The sequence below is a fragment of the Mytilus edulis genome, chromosome 13, assembly GCF_963676685.1.
Source record: "Mytilus edulis chromosome 13, xbMytEdul2.2, whole genome shotgun sequence".
Classification (NCBI taxonomy): Eukaryota; Metazoa; Mollusca; class Bivalvia; order Mytilida; family Mytilidae; genus Mytilus; species Mytilus edulis.
In genome coordinates this window covers 63,123,133-63,139,167 of record NC_092356.1, presented here as the reverse complement: position 1 = coordinate 63,139,167, position 16,035 = coordinate 63,123,133, and the positions used below count along the sequence as shown (strand labels likewise).

Here is a 16,035-nt window from a genome sequence, read left to right as displayed (position 1 = left end):
AAACATAGTCACGGGTTATGTTTTTATATTTCTAAAAATTCATCTAAGTTGCAATTTTAGTAGATGTACGTGTATGTATAACTCTCAACAAGAGACCAACATGACACACAATGTAACAACTGTAGGTCATGTGTTTGCTCGAGTGTTTTATTTATTAGTAAAATAAAAATTATAGGGCAGATGTAAATGATCGATGGATGGTTAGTGGCAACTACATGTATAGCATGAATATTCAATGCGTAGAAATTATGTATGATAAAAAGTAGTTTACATCCTACTTTTTTCTACACCAACAACGCTTAGCTACTTTTTAATCATACATTTTCACTATGAAACAATCTACAGGTCATTATTACGCATTAACCATTTTTCTCCTTCTATTTAATTCATAATCTATATATGAAATAGTTGCCACTGAACGTTAAATAATCAATCCTTAATATATTTATCATCTGCATTTAAAAAAAAAGAGCAAGCATATGTTGATTTTCTTTAAGTCTTTGGTTTAATACATTCTCGTCTTTATTTACAAATAGATAATTCACGACCAGGAGAGCTGGATCTTTGAACTTAAAATAGTTATATAGCATTGAAATTCAATTCTGTTTGAAAACAAACAATTATAGTTTCAATTCGAAACAAAGAAAAAAGAACATGAAAATGAAACCATTGTAGATTGTTAAATATACATACAAAATTTATTTAATACATGTATGCGTGTAATATATTGCATATGTCAAGCTATTAATTTGGCACAAAAGATGTAGAAGGCTGAAAGTATATTTGTTGTCTTTTCTGTTGGTCCTTCAGTTTAGTCCTTTTTCCATTGGACTTGTGTTCTGTCAGTTGGTTTATTACCTCTGTAAATATGGTTTTCTTTTTGGAATGTATAGAATTAGACGCATCTGAAATATAAAAATAAATTGAACTTATGGTTTTAGTGGTGGTCTTTCTGACCATCAATGTTTTTGAAATGGGATGTATTGTTAGACCCTCACCTGTATCCTGGGTTGAAACCCCCTTTACAATGGATATATCCGCCCCTGGGTTCACCATCTATTGAGGCATGCTGATAATATTTATTAAAAAGAAATTGAATGCACATATGCATGCAAATTCTTCCCACTTACATGATTTATTCGAATATCTGAGACAGAACAGATCTAGACTTCGTCGAGTTTGTAACCTATTTCTTGTTTAATAAAGTTACACTATGGACATATTCTACGAAATATCGCAATACCAATTTGTCTTTTTGAAATTTACATCCACATCTTCTTGAGATGACTTTTCAACCAATATCAATTCAGATATAAGGTGAAAAGTGTCATGTCCTTTTTTTTACAAGGCATAATCTTGTAGAGTCCGCATAACACCAAATCATATTCAAAGGAAGACAATAAGTTAATTTAAAATGACTCAAACATTATAAAATGTGAATTCAATCATCTCTTCAGAAAAAATAGCAACAACCCTGTTATACAATTCTTTCAAGATCATATAGCGTGCCTTCACTGAATACATTTTTCAGTTTGATGACATTTGGTGCGTATTAACAATGTGTGAAGTTTTTCTTGAATATCAGTACAATTACATAGATCTACATACCTTCTATAGTCAGTCGATTAAACAACTCAAGAAACCCTGTTTACAGTAACTGAAATAAAAATTATATGTTGTTTTGGTGATCATCATAACGATAATAGACGGAGGAACACAAATACCCGATCATTCCTTCAGAGGTTTAGCTAGCTATAAAACCAGGTCCAATCCACCATTGTCTACATAAGAAAATGTCTGTGCAAAGTCACGAATATAACCGTTGCTATTCATTCGTTTGAGGTGTTTGAGCTTTTGATTTTGCCATTTGATAAGGGACTTTCCTTTTTTAATTTTCCTTGGAGTTCAGTATTTTTGTGATTTTACTTTTTACTTTATGTCTCTCTGTACATTTGGTTATGTATTAAAATAAGATGTGGTATGATTGCAAATGACAAAAATAAGTCTATTTGTATATGAACATTTTTAAACCACAAAGCAGTAATGTTTTTCATTCTTTTCTTTTTTTTTTTCTGCTCCAGCAAATCCACATACAAAATAGCTAAGCTGCAAACATGTCTTAAAAGTCCTTTTCGAAATAATCGACAGTTATTGAAAAATATAATCCAACCAGTGTACCAAACAACTTATTGATTCACGAATGTGAGTGTTGCAGTACTGTTTGGTTACGAATTCGAATTTAACATTCTTTGTGTAATTAGTTGGGTTTCTTTACGCGTTCTAAGTTCATTTAAAAGTATATGGTACTCAGAGGTCTGGAATAACACGAATTCGTTCTCATGTGAAATTCCTTAGAGTTTTTCATATAAACCAATGGAATACTAAATATCCTAGTGATAGTGTATTTTTTCTATAAGACAAAATATTTACCAAGTCCTATTTCTAACTTTTATTTTTGCGCCATCTGCCATTAAATATTTCTCTAAATAGCAATCGGTTTCTAAGTGTCTGCTGGGATTTGGATCGACTGTTGGAAACACTACAAAACATAGTCGCGGGTTATGTTTTTATATTTCTAAACATTCATCTAAGTTGCAATTTTAGTAGATGTACGTGTATGTATAAAAAAAAGAAGATGTGGTATGATTGCAAATGAGACAACTCTCAACAAGAGACCAAAATGACACACAATGTAACAACTGTAGGTCATGTGTTTGCTCGAGTGTTTTATTTATTAGTAAAATAAAAATTATAGGGCAGATGTAAATGATGATCGATGGATGTTTAGTGGCAACTACATGTATAACATGAATATTCAATGCGTAGAAATAATGTATGATAAAAAGTAGTTTACATCCTGCTTTTTTCTACCCCAAATACGCTTAGCTACTTTTTAATCATACATTTCACTATGAAACAATCTACAGGTCATTATTACGCGTTAACCATTTTTCTCCTTCTATCTAATTCATAATCTATATATGAAATAGTTGCCACTGAATGTTAAATAACCAATCCTTAATATATGTATCATCCGCATTTAAAAAAAAAGCATATGTTGATTTTCTTCAAGTCTTTGGTTTGATATATTCTCGTCCTGATAACCCTGTAATATTTGCCACAGGACGTTAAATATATATATGCTTTTAAAATGGACACATTTTACTGTATATGTCATAATGAGGTATCAAGATGAAAAGGATTTATAATTTAATTTCCTGAATTTTGATTCATGCCACCTCAAAACCGAGCGTAACATATAATGGAATAAGAAAAAGAAAACTAAACTATTAAATATAAGGCAAAAAAAGCAATTTCCTAAAATATAGCATTGTTATTCAGTTCTCGTCTCTCAATATTCCATATGGTGCATATTAGCAGGAAGTAATCAACGGTAGGTTAATATTACAATATGCAATTACAATTGTATTCATTGGCATGGAAATAACTAGTGTGGATCTAGCCGTCGATAGCAGCCGGCGTTAATATTCATGAGGCCAGCCTTCAATAATATTCATGAGCCGTCAATAATATTCATGAGATGACTTGCGTTCGAAGAAGTGTTGTTAGAAACTATGAACGATAATTATAATTAAATAACGTTCCTATTTATATTTGATATTACTTCAAATAGGCATGTCAATGGGTGTCTTCTTCGAGGTCCGCGTTTATTGAATCAACTTTGGGTCTTCTTCAAGGTCTGCGTCTTTAAACAACATTGTAAATGTAATAAAAACAATGTAAATGCCTCCATAAATATAAAACAAAGAAACGGTCTTTTAACATTCTGTGATTAGAGAAATAATGTAAACTAAAGCAATAACAAGTTTTAAAAAAATATAATTAAATATAGAAATTAAACGGGACATTACAACAAACAAATAAAGTAAAGAACAGTTCTTATTAAAATTTTGTGATAATTAAATCAATGTAAGCTACAATAAATTTAAAAAAATTGATTAAATATAGAAATTTAGGAATGACAGAAAATTGATGGTCATTTGTTCGTTGTCTACAAATATAGTCCAATCATGAAACTAAAACATACAATATTACGACAGTATTTTCTATTTAAACATATCAGAAAAATAGAAACATAGTTAATTGCAGAAATAAAAATAACAGAAAAATAACAACTGTCAATTACTATTTCAATGACATATGATTCTTCAAAATTATGGAGACCAATCTGAGTCATTATTAACAATTCATATTATTGCCTCTAAAATGGCCCATAGCACTTATGCCCTAGACCCGTACGAGTTAGTCAGGAGAGAATAAGGGGGTACCCTGGTATATCACAAATTCGAAAATGTACTTTTGCCGGCTGGCCAAACGAAGAGATTCTCCACGTGGGCAATGGTATCAGACGAAGAGGTACTTATTGCCTTTAAAATGGCCCATACCACTTATACCCTAGACCCGTACGAGTTTGTCAGTAGAGGGTTCAAAGGGGGATATGGTATCCGGTTTACAACGAATTCTTACTGAACTATTGCCGGCTGGCAAAACTAAGAGATTCTCCACATTGACCATCATACCAGAGGTAGAGGTTGGTATTGCCTCTAACATGGCCCATAGCACTTATGCCCTAGACCCGTACGAGTTAGTTAGGAGAGGATAAGGGGTACCCTAGTATATCACAAATTCGAAAATGAACTATTGACGGCTGGCCAAACAAAGAGATTCTCCACATGGGCAATGGTACCAGACGAAGACGTACTTATTGCCTTTAAAATGGCCTATAGCAATTGTACCCTAGGCCCGTACGAGTTTCTCAGTAGAGGGTTAAAAAGGGGGATATGGTATCCGGTTTACAACGAATTCTTACTGAACTATTGCCGGCTGGCCAAACTAAGAGATTCTCCACATCGACCATCATACCAGAGGTAGAGGTGTGTATTGCCTCTAAAATGGCCCATAGCACTTATGCCCTAGACCCGTACGAGATAGTATGAAAAGGATAAGGGGTACCCTGGTATATCACAAATTCGAAAATGAACTATTGCCGGCTGGCCAAACGAAGAGATTCTCCACGTGGGCAATGATACCAGAGGAAGAAGTACTTATTGCCTTTAAAATGGCCCAAAGCACTTATACCCTAGACCCGTACGAGTTTGTCAGTAGAGGGTTCAAATGGGGGATATGCAATCCAAGATACAACGAATTCGAACTGAACTATTGCCGGCTGGCCAAACTAAGAGATTCTCCAAACCGACAATTATACCAGAGGTAGAGGTTGGTATTGCCTCTAAAATGGCCTATAGCACTTATGCCCTAGACCCGTACGAGTTAGTCAGAAAAGGATAAGGGGGGGGGGTACCCTGGTATATCACAAATTCGAAAATGAACTATTGCCGACTGGCCAAACGAAGAGATTTTCCACGTGGGCAATGATACCAGAGGAAGAGGTACTTATTGCCTTTAAAATGGCCCATAGCACTTATACCCTAGACCCGTACGAGTTTCACAGTAGAGGGTTCAAAGGGGGGATATGGAATCCAAGATACAACGAATTCGAACTGAACTATTGCCGGCTGGCCAAACTAAGAGATTCTCAACACCGACCATTATACCAGAGGTAGAGGTTGGTATTGCCTCTAAAATGGCCCATATCACTTATGCCCTAGACCCGTACGAGTTAGTCAGAAAAGGATAAGGGGGGGGGGGTTACCCTGGTATATCACAAATTCGAAAATTAACTATTGCCGGCTTGCCAAACGAAGAGATTCTCCACGTGGGCAATGATACCAGCGGAAGAGGTACTTATTGCCTTTAAAATGGCCCATAGCACTTATACCCTAGAGCCGTACGAGTTTCTCAGTAGAGGGTTCACAGGGGGGATATGGAATCCAAGATACAACGAATTCGAACTGAACTATTGCCGGCTGGCCAAACTAAGAGATTCTCCACACCGACCATTATACCAGAGGTAGAGGTTGGTATTGCCTTTAAAATGGCCCATATCACTTATGCCCTAGACCCGTACGAGTTAGTCAGAAAAGGATAAGGTGGGGTACCCTGGTATATCACAAATTCGAAAATGAACTATTGCCGGCTGGCCAAACGAAGAGATTCTCCACGTGGGCAATGATACCAGCAGAAGAGGAAATTATTGCCTTTAAAATGGCCCATAGCACTTATACCCTAGACCCGTACGAGTTTGTCAGTAGAGGGTTCAAAGGGGGATATGGAATCCAAGATACAACGAATTCGAACTGAACTTTTGACGGCTGGCCAAACTAAGAGATTCTCCACACCGACCATTATACCAGAGGTAGAGGTTGGTATTGCCTCTAAAATGGCCCATATCACTTATGCCCTAGACCTGTACGAGATAGTCAGAAAAGGATAAGGGGGGGTACCCTGATATATCACAAATTCGAAAATGAACTATTGCCGGCTGGCCAAACGAAGAAATTCTCCACGTGGGCAATGATACCAGAGGAAGAGGTACTTATTGCCTTTAAAATGGCCCATAGCACTTATACTCTAGACCCGTACGAGTTTGTCAGTAGAGGGTTCAAAGGGGGGATATGGAATCCAAGATACAACGAATTCGAACTGAACTATTGCCGGCTGGCCAAACTAAGAGATTCTCCACACCGACCATTATACCAGAGGTAGAGGTTGGTATTGCCTCTAAAATGGCCCATAGCACTTATGCCCTAGACCCGTACGAGTTAGTCAGAAAAGGATAAGGGGGATACCCTGGTATATCACAAATTCGAAAATGAACTATTGCCGGCTGGCCAAACGAAGAGATTCTCCACGTGGGCAATGCTACCAGAGGAAGAGGTACTTATTGCCTTTAAAATGGCCCATACCACTTATACCCTAGACCCGTACGAGTTTGTCAGTAGAGGGTTCAAAGGGGGGATATGGTATCCCGGATACAACGAATTCGAACTGAACTATTGCCGGCTGGCCAAACTAAGAGATTCTCCACATCGACCATTATACTAGAGGTAGAGGTTGGTATTGCCTCTAAAATGGCCTATAGCACTTATGCCCTAGACCCGTACGAGTTAGTCAGAAAAGGATAAGGGGGGTACCCTGGTATATCACAAATTCGAAAATGAACTATTGCCGGCTGGCCAAACGAAGAGATTCCTCACGTGGGCAATGATACCAGAGAAAGAGGTACTTATTGCCTTTAAAATGGCCCATAGCACTTATACCCTAGACCCGTACGAGTTTGTCAGTAGAGGGTTCAAAGGGGGGATATGGAATCCAAGATACAACGAATTCGAACTGAACTATTGCCGGCTGGCCAAACTAAGAGATTCTCCACACCGACCATTATACCAGAGGTAGAGGTTGGTATTGCCTCTAAAATGGCCCATAGCACTTATGCCCTAGACCCGTACGAGTTAGTCAGAAAAGGATAAGGGGGGGTACCCTGGTATATCACAAATTCGAAAATGAACTATTGCCGGCTGGCCAAACGAAGAGATTCTCCACGTGGGCAATGATACCAGAGGAAGAGGTACTTATTGCCTTTAAAATGGCCCATAGCACTTATACCCTAGACCCGTACGAGTTTGTCAGTAGAGGGTTCAAAGGGGGGATATGGAATCCAAGATACAACGAATTCGAACTGAACTATTGCCGGCTGGCCAAACTAAAAGATTTTCCACACCGAACATTATACCAGAGGTAGAGGATGGTATTGCCTCTAAAATATCCCACAGCACTTATGTCCTAGACCCGTACGAGTTAGTCAGAAAAGGATAAGGGGGGGTACCCTGGTATATCACAAATTCGAAAATGAACTATTGCCGGCTGGCCAAACGAAGAGATTCTCCACGTGGGCAATGATACCAGCGGAAGAGGTACTTATTGCCTTTAAAATGGCCCATAGCACTTATACCCTAGAGCCGTACGAGTTTGTCAGTAGAGGGTTCAAAGGGGGGATATGGAATCAAAGATACAACGAATTCGAACTGAACTATTGCCGGCTGGCCAAACTAAGAGATTCTCCACACCGACCATTATACCAGAGGTAGAGGTTGGTATTGCCTTTGAAATGGCCCATATCACTTATGCTCTAGACCCGTACGAGTTAGTCAGAAAAGGATAAGGGGGGTACCCTGGTATATCACAAATTCGAACATGAACTATTGCCGGCTGGCCAAACGAAGAGATTCTCCACGTGGGCAATGATACCAGCAGAAGAGGTACTTATTGCCTTTAAAATGGCCCATAGCACTTATACCCTAGACCCGTACGAGTTTGTCAGTAGAGGGTTCAAAGGGGGGATATGGAATCCAAGATACAACGAATTCGAACAGAACTTTTGACGGCTGGCCAAACTAAGAGATTCTCCACACCGACCATTATACCAGAGGTAGAGGTTGGTATTGCCTCTAAAATGGCCCATATCACTTATGCCCTAGACCCGTACGAGTTAGTCAGAAAAGGATAAGGGGGGGGGGGTACCCTGGTATATCACAAATTCGAAAATGAACTATTGCCGGCTGGCCAAACGAAGAGATTCTCCACGTGGGCAATGCTACCAGAGGAAGAGGTACTTATTGCCTTTAAAATGGCCCATACCACTTATACCCTAGACCCGTACGAGTTTGTCAGTAGAGGGTTCAAAGGGGGGATATGGTATCCCGGATACAACGAATTCGAACTGAACTATTGCCGGCTGGCCAAACTAAGAGATTCTCCACATCGACCATTATACTAGAGGTAGAGGTTGGTATTGCCTCTAAAATGGCCCATAGCACTTATGCCCTAGACCCGTACGAGTTAGTCAGAAAAGGATAAGGGGGGTACCCTGGTATATCACAAATTCGAAAATGAACTATTGCCGGCTGGCCAAACGAAGAGATTCTCCACGTGGGCAATGATACCAGAGGAAGAGGTACTTATTGCCTTTAAAATGGCCCATAGCACTTATACCCTAGACCCGTACGAGTTTGTCAGTAGAGGGTTCAAAGGGGGGATATGGAATCCAAGATACAACGAATTCGAACTGAACTATTGCCGGCTGGCCAAACTAAGAGATTCTCCACACCGACCATTATACCAGAGGTAGAGGTTGGTATTGCCTCTAAAATGGCCCATAGCACTTATGCCCTAGACCCGTACGAGTTAGTCAGAAAAGGATAAGGGGGATACCCTGGTATATCACAAATTCGAAAATGAACTATTGCCGGCTGGCCAAACGAAGAGATTCTCCACGTGGGCAATGCTACCAGAGGAAGAGGTACTTATTGCCTTTAAAATGGCCCATACCACTTATACCCTAGACCCGTACGAGTTTGTCAGTAGAGGGTTCAAAGGGGGGATATGGTATCCCGGATACAACGAATTCGAACTGAACTATTGCCGGCTGGCCAAACTAAGAGATTCTCCACATCGACCATTACACTAGAGGTAGAGGTTGGTATTGCCTCTAAAATGGCCTATAGCACTTATGCCCTAGACCCGTACGAGTTAGTCAGAAAAGGATAAGGGGGGTACCCTGGTATATCACAAATTCGAAAATGAACTATTGCCGGCTGGCCAAACGAAGAGATTCTCCACGTGGGCAATGATACCAGAGGAAGAGGTACTTATTGCCTTTAAAATGGCCCATAGCACTTATACCCTAGACCCGTACGAGTTTGTCAGTAGAGGGTTCAAAGGGGGGATATGGAATCCAAGATACAACGAATTCGAACTGAACTATTGCCGGCTGGCCAAACTAAGAGATTCTCCACACCGACCATTATACCAGAGGTAGAGGTTGGTATTGCCTCTAAAATGGCCCATAGCACTTATGCCCTAGACCCGTACGAGTTAGTCAGAAAAGGATAAGGGGGGTACCCTGGTATATCACAAATTCGAAAATGAACTATTGCCGGCTGGCCAAACGAAGAGATTCTCCACGTGGGCAATGATACCAGAGGAAGAAGTACTTATTGCCTTTAAAATGGCCCATAGCACTTATACCCTAGACCCGTACGAGTTTGTCAGTAGAGGGTTCAAAGGGGGGATATGGAATCCAAGATACAACGAATTCGAACTGAACTATTGCCGGCTGGCCAAACTAAAAGATTTTCCACACCGAACATTATATCAGAGGTAGAGGTTGGTATTGCCTCTAAAATATCCCACAGCACTTATGTCCTAGACCCGTACGAGTTAGTCAGAAAAGGATACGGGGGGGGGGGGGTACCCTGGTATATCACAAATTCGAAAATGAACTATTGCCGGCTGGCCAAACGAAAAAATTCTCCACGTAGGCAATGATACCAGCGGAAGAGGTACTTATTGCCTTTAAAATGGCCCATAGCACTTATACCCTAGACCCGTACGAGTTTGTCAGTAGAGGGTTCAAAGGGGGGATATGGAATCCAAGATACAACGAATTCGAACTGAACTATTGCCGGCTGGCCAAACTAAGAGATTCTCCACACCGACAATTATACCAGAGGTAGAGGTTGGTATTGCCTCTAAAATGGCCCATAGCACTTATGCCATAGACCCGTACGAGTTAGTCAGAAAAGGATAAGGGGGGTACCATGGTATATCACAAATTCGAAAATGAACTATTGCCGGCTGGCCAAACGAAGAGATTCTCCACGTGGGCAATGATACCAGAGGAAGAGGTACTTATTGCCTTCAAAATGGCCCATAGCACTTATACCCTAGAGCCGTACGAGTTTGTCAGTAGAGGGTTCAAAGGGGGGATATGGAATCCAAGATACAACGAATTCGAACTGAACTATTGCCGGCTGGCCAAACTAAAAGATTTTCCACACCGAACATTATACCAGAGGTAGAGGTTGGTATTGCCTCTAAAATGTCCCACAGCACTTATGCCCTAGACCCGTACGAGTTAGTCAGAAAAGGATACGGGGGGGGGGGGTACCCTGGTATATCACAAATTCGAAAATGAACTATTGCCGGCTGGCCAAACGAAGAGATTCTCCACGTGGGCAATGATACCAGCGGAAGAGGTACTTATTGCCTTTAAAATGGCCCATAGCACTTATACCCTAGACCCGTACGAGTTTGTCAGTAGAGGGTTCAAAGGGGGGATATGGAATCCAAGATACAACGAATTTGAACTGAACTATTGCCGGCTGGCCAAACTAAGAGATTCTCCACACCGACAATTATACCAGAGGTAGAGGTTGGTATTGCCTCTAAAATGGCCCATATCACTTATGCCATAGACCCGTACGAGTTAGTCAGAAAAGGATAAGGGGGGTACCATGGTATATCACAAATTCGAAAATGAACTATTGCCGGCTGGCCAAACGAAGAGATTCTCCACGTGGGCAATGATACCAGAGGAAGAGGTACTTATTGCCTTTAAAATGGCCCATATCACTTATACCCTAGAGCCGTACGAGTTTGTCAGTAGAGGGTTCAAAGGGGGGATATGGAATCCAAGATACAACGAATTCGAACTGAACTATTGCCGGCTGGCCAAACTAAGAGATTCTCCACACCGACCATTATACCAGAGGTAGAGGTTGGTATTGCCTTTAAAATGGCCCATATCACTTATGCCCTAGACCCGTACGAGTTAGTCAGAAAAGGATAAGGGGGGGTGCCCTGGTATATCACAAATTCGAAAATGAACTATTGCCGGCTGGCCAAACGAAGAGATTCTCCACGTGGGCAATGATACCAGCAGAAGAGGTACTTATTGCCTTTAAAATGGCCCATAGCACTTATACCCTAGACCCGTACGAGTTTGTCAGTAGAGGGTTCAAAGGGGGGATATGGAATCCAAGATACAACGAATTCGAACAGAACTTTTGACGGCTGGCCAAACTAAGAGATTCTCCACACCGACCATTATACCAGAGGTAGAGGTTGGTATTGCCTCTAAAATGGCCTATAGCACTTATGCCCTAGACCCGTACGAGTTAGTCAGAAAAGGATAAGGGGGGGTACCCTGGTATATCACAAATTCGAAAATGAACTATTGCCGGCTGGCCAAACAAAGAGATTCTCCACGTGGGCAATGATACCAGAGGAAGAAGTACTTATTGCCTTTAAAATGGCCCATAGCACTTATACCCTAGACCCGTACGAGTTTGTCAGTAGAGGGTTCAAAGGGGGGATATGGAATCCAAGATACAACGAATTCGAACTGAACTATTGCCGGCTGGCCAAACTAAGAGATTCTCCACACCGACCATTATACCATAGGTAGAGGTTGGTATTGCCTCTAAAATGGCCCATAGCACTTATGCCCTAGACCCGTACGAGTTAGTCAGAAAAGGATAAGGGGGGGTACCCTGGTATATCACAAATTCGAAAATGAACTATTGCCGGCTGGCCAAACGAAGAGATTCTCCACGTGGGCAATGATACCAGCGGAAGAGGTACTTATTGCCTTTAAAATGGCCCATAGCACTTATACCCTAGACCCGTACGAGTTTGTCAGTAGAGGGTTCAAAGGGGGATATGGAATCCAAGATACAACGAATTCGAACTGAACTATTGCCGGCTGGCCAAACTAAGAGATCTCCACACCGACCATTATACCAGAGGTAGAGGTTGGTATTGCCTCTAAAATGGCCCATAACACTTATGCCCTAGACCCGTACGAGTTAGTCAGAAAAGGATAAGGGGGGTACCCTGGTATATCACAAATTCGAAAATGAACTATTGCCGGCTGGCCAAACGAAGAGATTCTCCACGTGGGCAATGATACCAGAGGAAGAGGTACTTATTGCCTTTAAAATGGCCCATAGCACTTATACCCTAGACCCGTACGAGTTTGTCAGTAGAGGGTTCAAAGGGGGGATATGGAATCCAAGATACAACGAATTCGAACTGAACTATTGCCGGCTGGCCAAACTAAAAGATTTTCCACACCGAACATTATACTAGAGGTAGAGGTTGGTATTGCCTCTAAAATGTCCCACAGCACTTATGTCCTAGACCCGTACGAGTTAGTCAGAAAAGGATACGGGGGGGGGTTACCCTGGTATATCACAAATTCGAAAATGAACTATTGCCGGCTGGCCAAACGAAGAGATTCTCCACGTGGGCAATGATACCAGCGGAAGAGGTACTTATTGCCTTTAAAATGGCCCATAGCACTTATACCCTAGACCCGTACGAGTTTGTCAGTAGAGGGTTCAAAGGGGGGATATGGAATCCAAGATACAACGAATTCGAACTGAACTATTGCCGGCTGGCCAAACTAAGAGATTCTCCACACCGACAATTATACCAGAGGTAGAGGTTGGTATTGCCTCTAAAATGGTCCATAGCACTTATGCCATAGACCCGTACGAATTAGTCAGAAAAGGATAAGGGGGGTACCATGGTATATCACAAATTCGAAAATGAACTATTGCCGGCTGGCCAAACGAAGAGATTCTCCACGTGGGCAATGATATCAGAGGAAGAGGTACTTATTGCCTTTAAAATGGCCCATAGCACTTATACCCTAGACCCGTACGAGTTTGTCAGTAGAGGGTTCAAAGGGGGGATATGGAATCCAAGATACAACGAATTCGAACTGAACTATTGCCGGCTGGCCAAACTAAGAGATTCTCCACACCGACCATTATACCAGAGGTAAAGGTTGGTATTGCCTCTAAAATGGCACATAGCACTTATGCCCTAGACTCATACGAGTTAGTCAGGAAAGGATAAGGGGGGTACCCTGGTATATCTCAAATGCGAAAATGAACTATTGCCGGCTGGCCAAACGAAGAGATTCTCTTCGTGGGTAATGATACCAGAGGAAGAGGTACTTATTGCCTTTAAAATTGTCAAAAGCACTTATACTTATAGACTCGTATGATTTTGTCAGCAAGGGGTTAAAAGGGGGAGGTGGTACCTCTGTTTACAACGAATTCGAAATAAACTATTGGCGGCTAGCCAAACTGAGAGATTCTCCACGTGGACCTTTATACCAGAGAGAGAGGTGGACCTAGCCTTTAAAATGGCCTATAGCACTTATGCCCTCGACTCGTCCGATTTTGTCAGCAAGGGGTTAAAAGGGGGAGGTGATACCTATGTTTACAATGAAGTCGAAATAAACTATTGCCGGCTGGCCACACTAAGGGATTCTCCACGTGGGCCATAATACCAGTGGTAGAGGTGGGCATTGCCTCTAAAATGGCCCATAACACTTATGCCCTAGATCCGTACGAATTAGTCAGCAAAGGGTAAAGGGGTACCCTCGAATATCACAAAGTCGAAATGAACTGTTGCCGGCTGGCCAAACTAAGAGATTCTCCACGTGGATCATTATACCAGAGATTGAAGTGGACCCAGCCTTTAAAATGGCATATAGCACTTATGCCCTAGACCCGTAGGATTTTGTCAGCAAGGGGTTAAAAGGGGGAGGTGGTACCTCTGTTTACAACGAAGTCGAAATAAACTATTGCCGGCTGGTCAAACTAAGGGATTCTCCATGTGGGCCATTATACCAGTGGTAGAGGTGGGCATGGCCCATGACACTTATATCCTAGATCCGTACAAATTTGACAGCAGACGGTTTAAAGGGGGATATGGTATCCCGGTGTACAACGAAGTCGAAATGAAATATTGTCAGCTGACTGACTAAGATATTCTAAACGTGGACCATTTTAGCAGAGGTAGAGGTAGTCATTGCCTTTAAAATGGGCCATAGCACTAACCCTGATGGCGTTGTCCATTATATCAGATGTAGAGAATAATATTGCCTCGAAAATTACGCATGGTTTTTATGTCCTAAACTCGTACCTGTTGGACAGCAAAGGGAAAGTAGGACTCTTGTATATCACAAAGACCAAAATAAGAGATTCTCCTTGTGGGCTATTAAAAATATTAACGTAGTTGTTTTCTCTAAAAAGGCCCATATATCGTATATCATAGATCCGTACGTATTGGTAGGAAAAGGGTAAGGTTAGTACTCTTGTATATCAAAATATTCAAACACACTTTTACTTGCTGGCCATTTTAAAGGCAATTATTACCTTAACCTCTGTATCATGGTCCATGAGGAGAATCTTTTAGTTTGACAAGTCGTCAATAGTTCAATTCGACTTTGAGATATATAAAGGTACCTACCTTTCTCTTTGCTGACTAAGTCGTACGGGTCTAGGGAATAAGTCATATGGGTCATTTTAGAGGCAATGCCTACTTCTTCCTCTGATATAATGACCCACGTGGAGAATTTCTTAGTTTGGCCATCCGGCAATAGTTTGTTTCGACTTCGTGATGAATCGGAGTACCACATCCCCCTTTTTACCCTCTACTGACAAACTCGTACAGGTCTAGGGCATAAGTACTATATGGGCCATTACACAACTACTACATCTACCTCTGGTGTCATGACCCATGTGGAAAATGTCTTGGTTTGGCCAGCTGGCAATAGTTCATGTCGACTTTGAGATATATAAAGGTACCAACCTTATCCTTTCCTGGCTAAGTCGTACGAGTCTAGGGCATTAATGATTTGGGTCATGTTAGAGGCAATGGATACCTCTCCCTCTGATATAATGGCTCGTGTGGAAAATCTCTTCGTTTGGCCAACCAGTAATAGTTTATTTCGACTTTGTGTTAAACCGGGTTACTACCCTTTTAACCTACAGCTGACAAACTCGTACGGGTCTAGGCTATCGTTTAGTGGATAAATCGGGCAACTATATGGCTAACAATAACAAATCTCTCTATTCAAGCTCTAATGTCAACATGTCACACTTAGGTGACATTACAATGAATAGCGGCAGCGAGAACGTTACGTTTGTGATTTTGCTCCCAACATGCTTGGGCCGCACATGAATTACTTTACAATAAATGAAAGTGATCACAACTTTAATTATTAAAGTTCTAATAAAATAAATTAAAACTTAAAAGTTTATATGTAAAATATTTAGCAGCCCACTTTTTATATTCATTCTAATGTCCATATGCTAATCACACATTATCATTTTACTTTTCACAATTTACATTTAACACATGTTAGTCCAAGTTTTTATTTTCGTCTTTGCTTCACTCTGAGCTGCTCTATTTTCAAGTTCCAAAGAATTCAGTCATTACAGATAAAGTTTGATAATTGGTCTAGATATCAAA

At 40.9% G+C, this 16,035-nt stretch overlaps 1 protein-coding gene across 1 annotated transcript in view; it reads right to left on the bottom strand.

The window, feature by feature from the left end:
- Positions 1-661: 661 nt before the first annotated feature.
- The window catches only part of LOC139499895 (WAP four-disulfide core domain protein 1-like), a 56,951-nt gene continuing 41,577 nt past the window's right edge, over positions 662-16,035 (bottom strand). The window contains exons 6-8 of the mRNA XM_071288525.1: positions 2,431-2,539; positions 1,609-1,657; positions 662-905 (exon numbers count right to left, since the gene is read on the bottom strand). Coding sequence (XP_071144626.1) covers positions 1,618-1,657; positions 2,431-2,539 — 149 coding nt within the window. The 3' untranslated portion in view covers positions 662-905; positions 1,609-1,617. The remainder of the gene's footprint in view (positions 906-1,608; positions 1,658-2,430; positions 2,540-16,035) is intronic.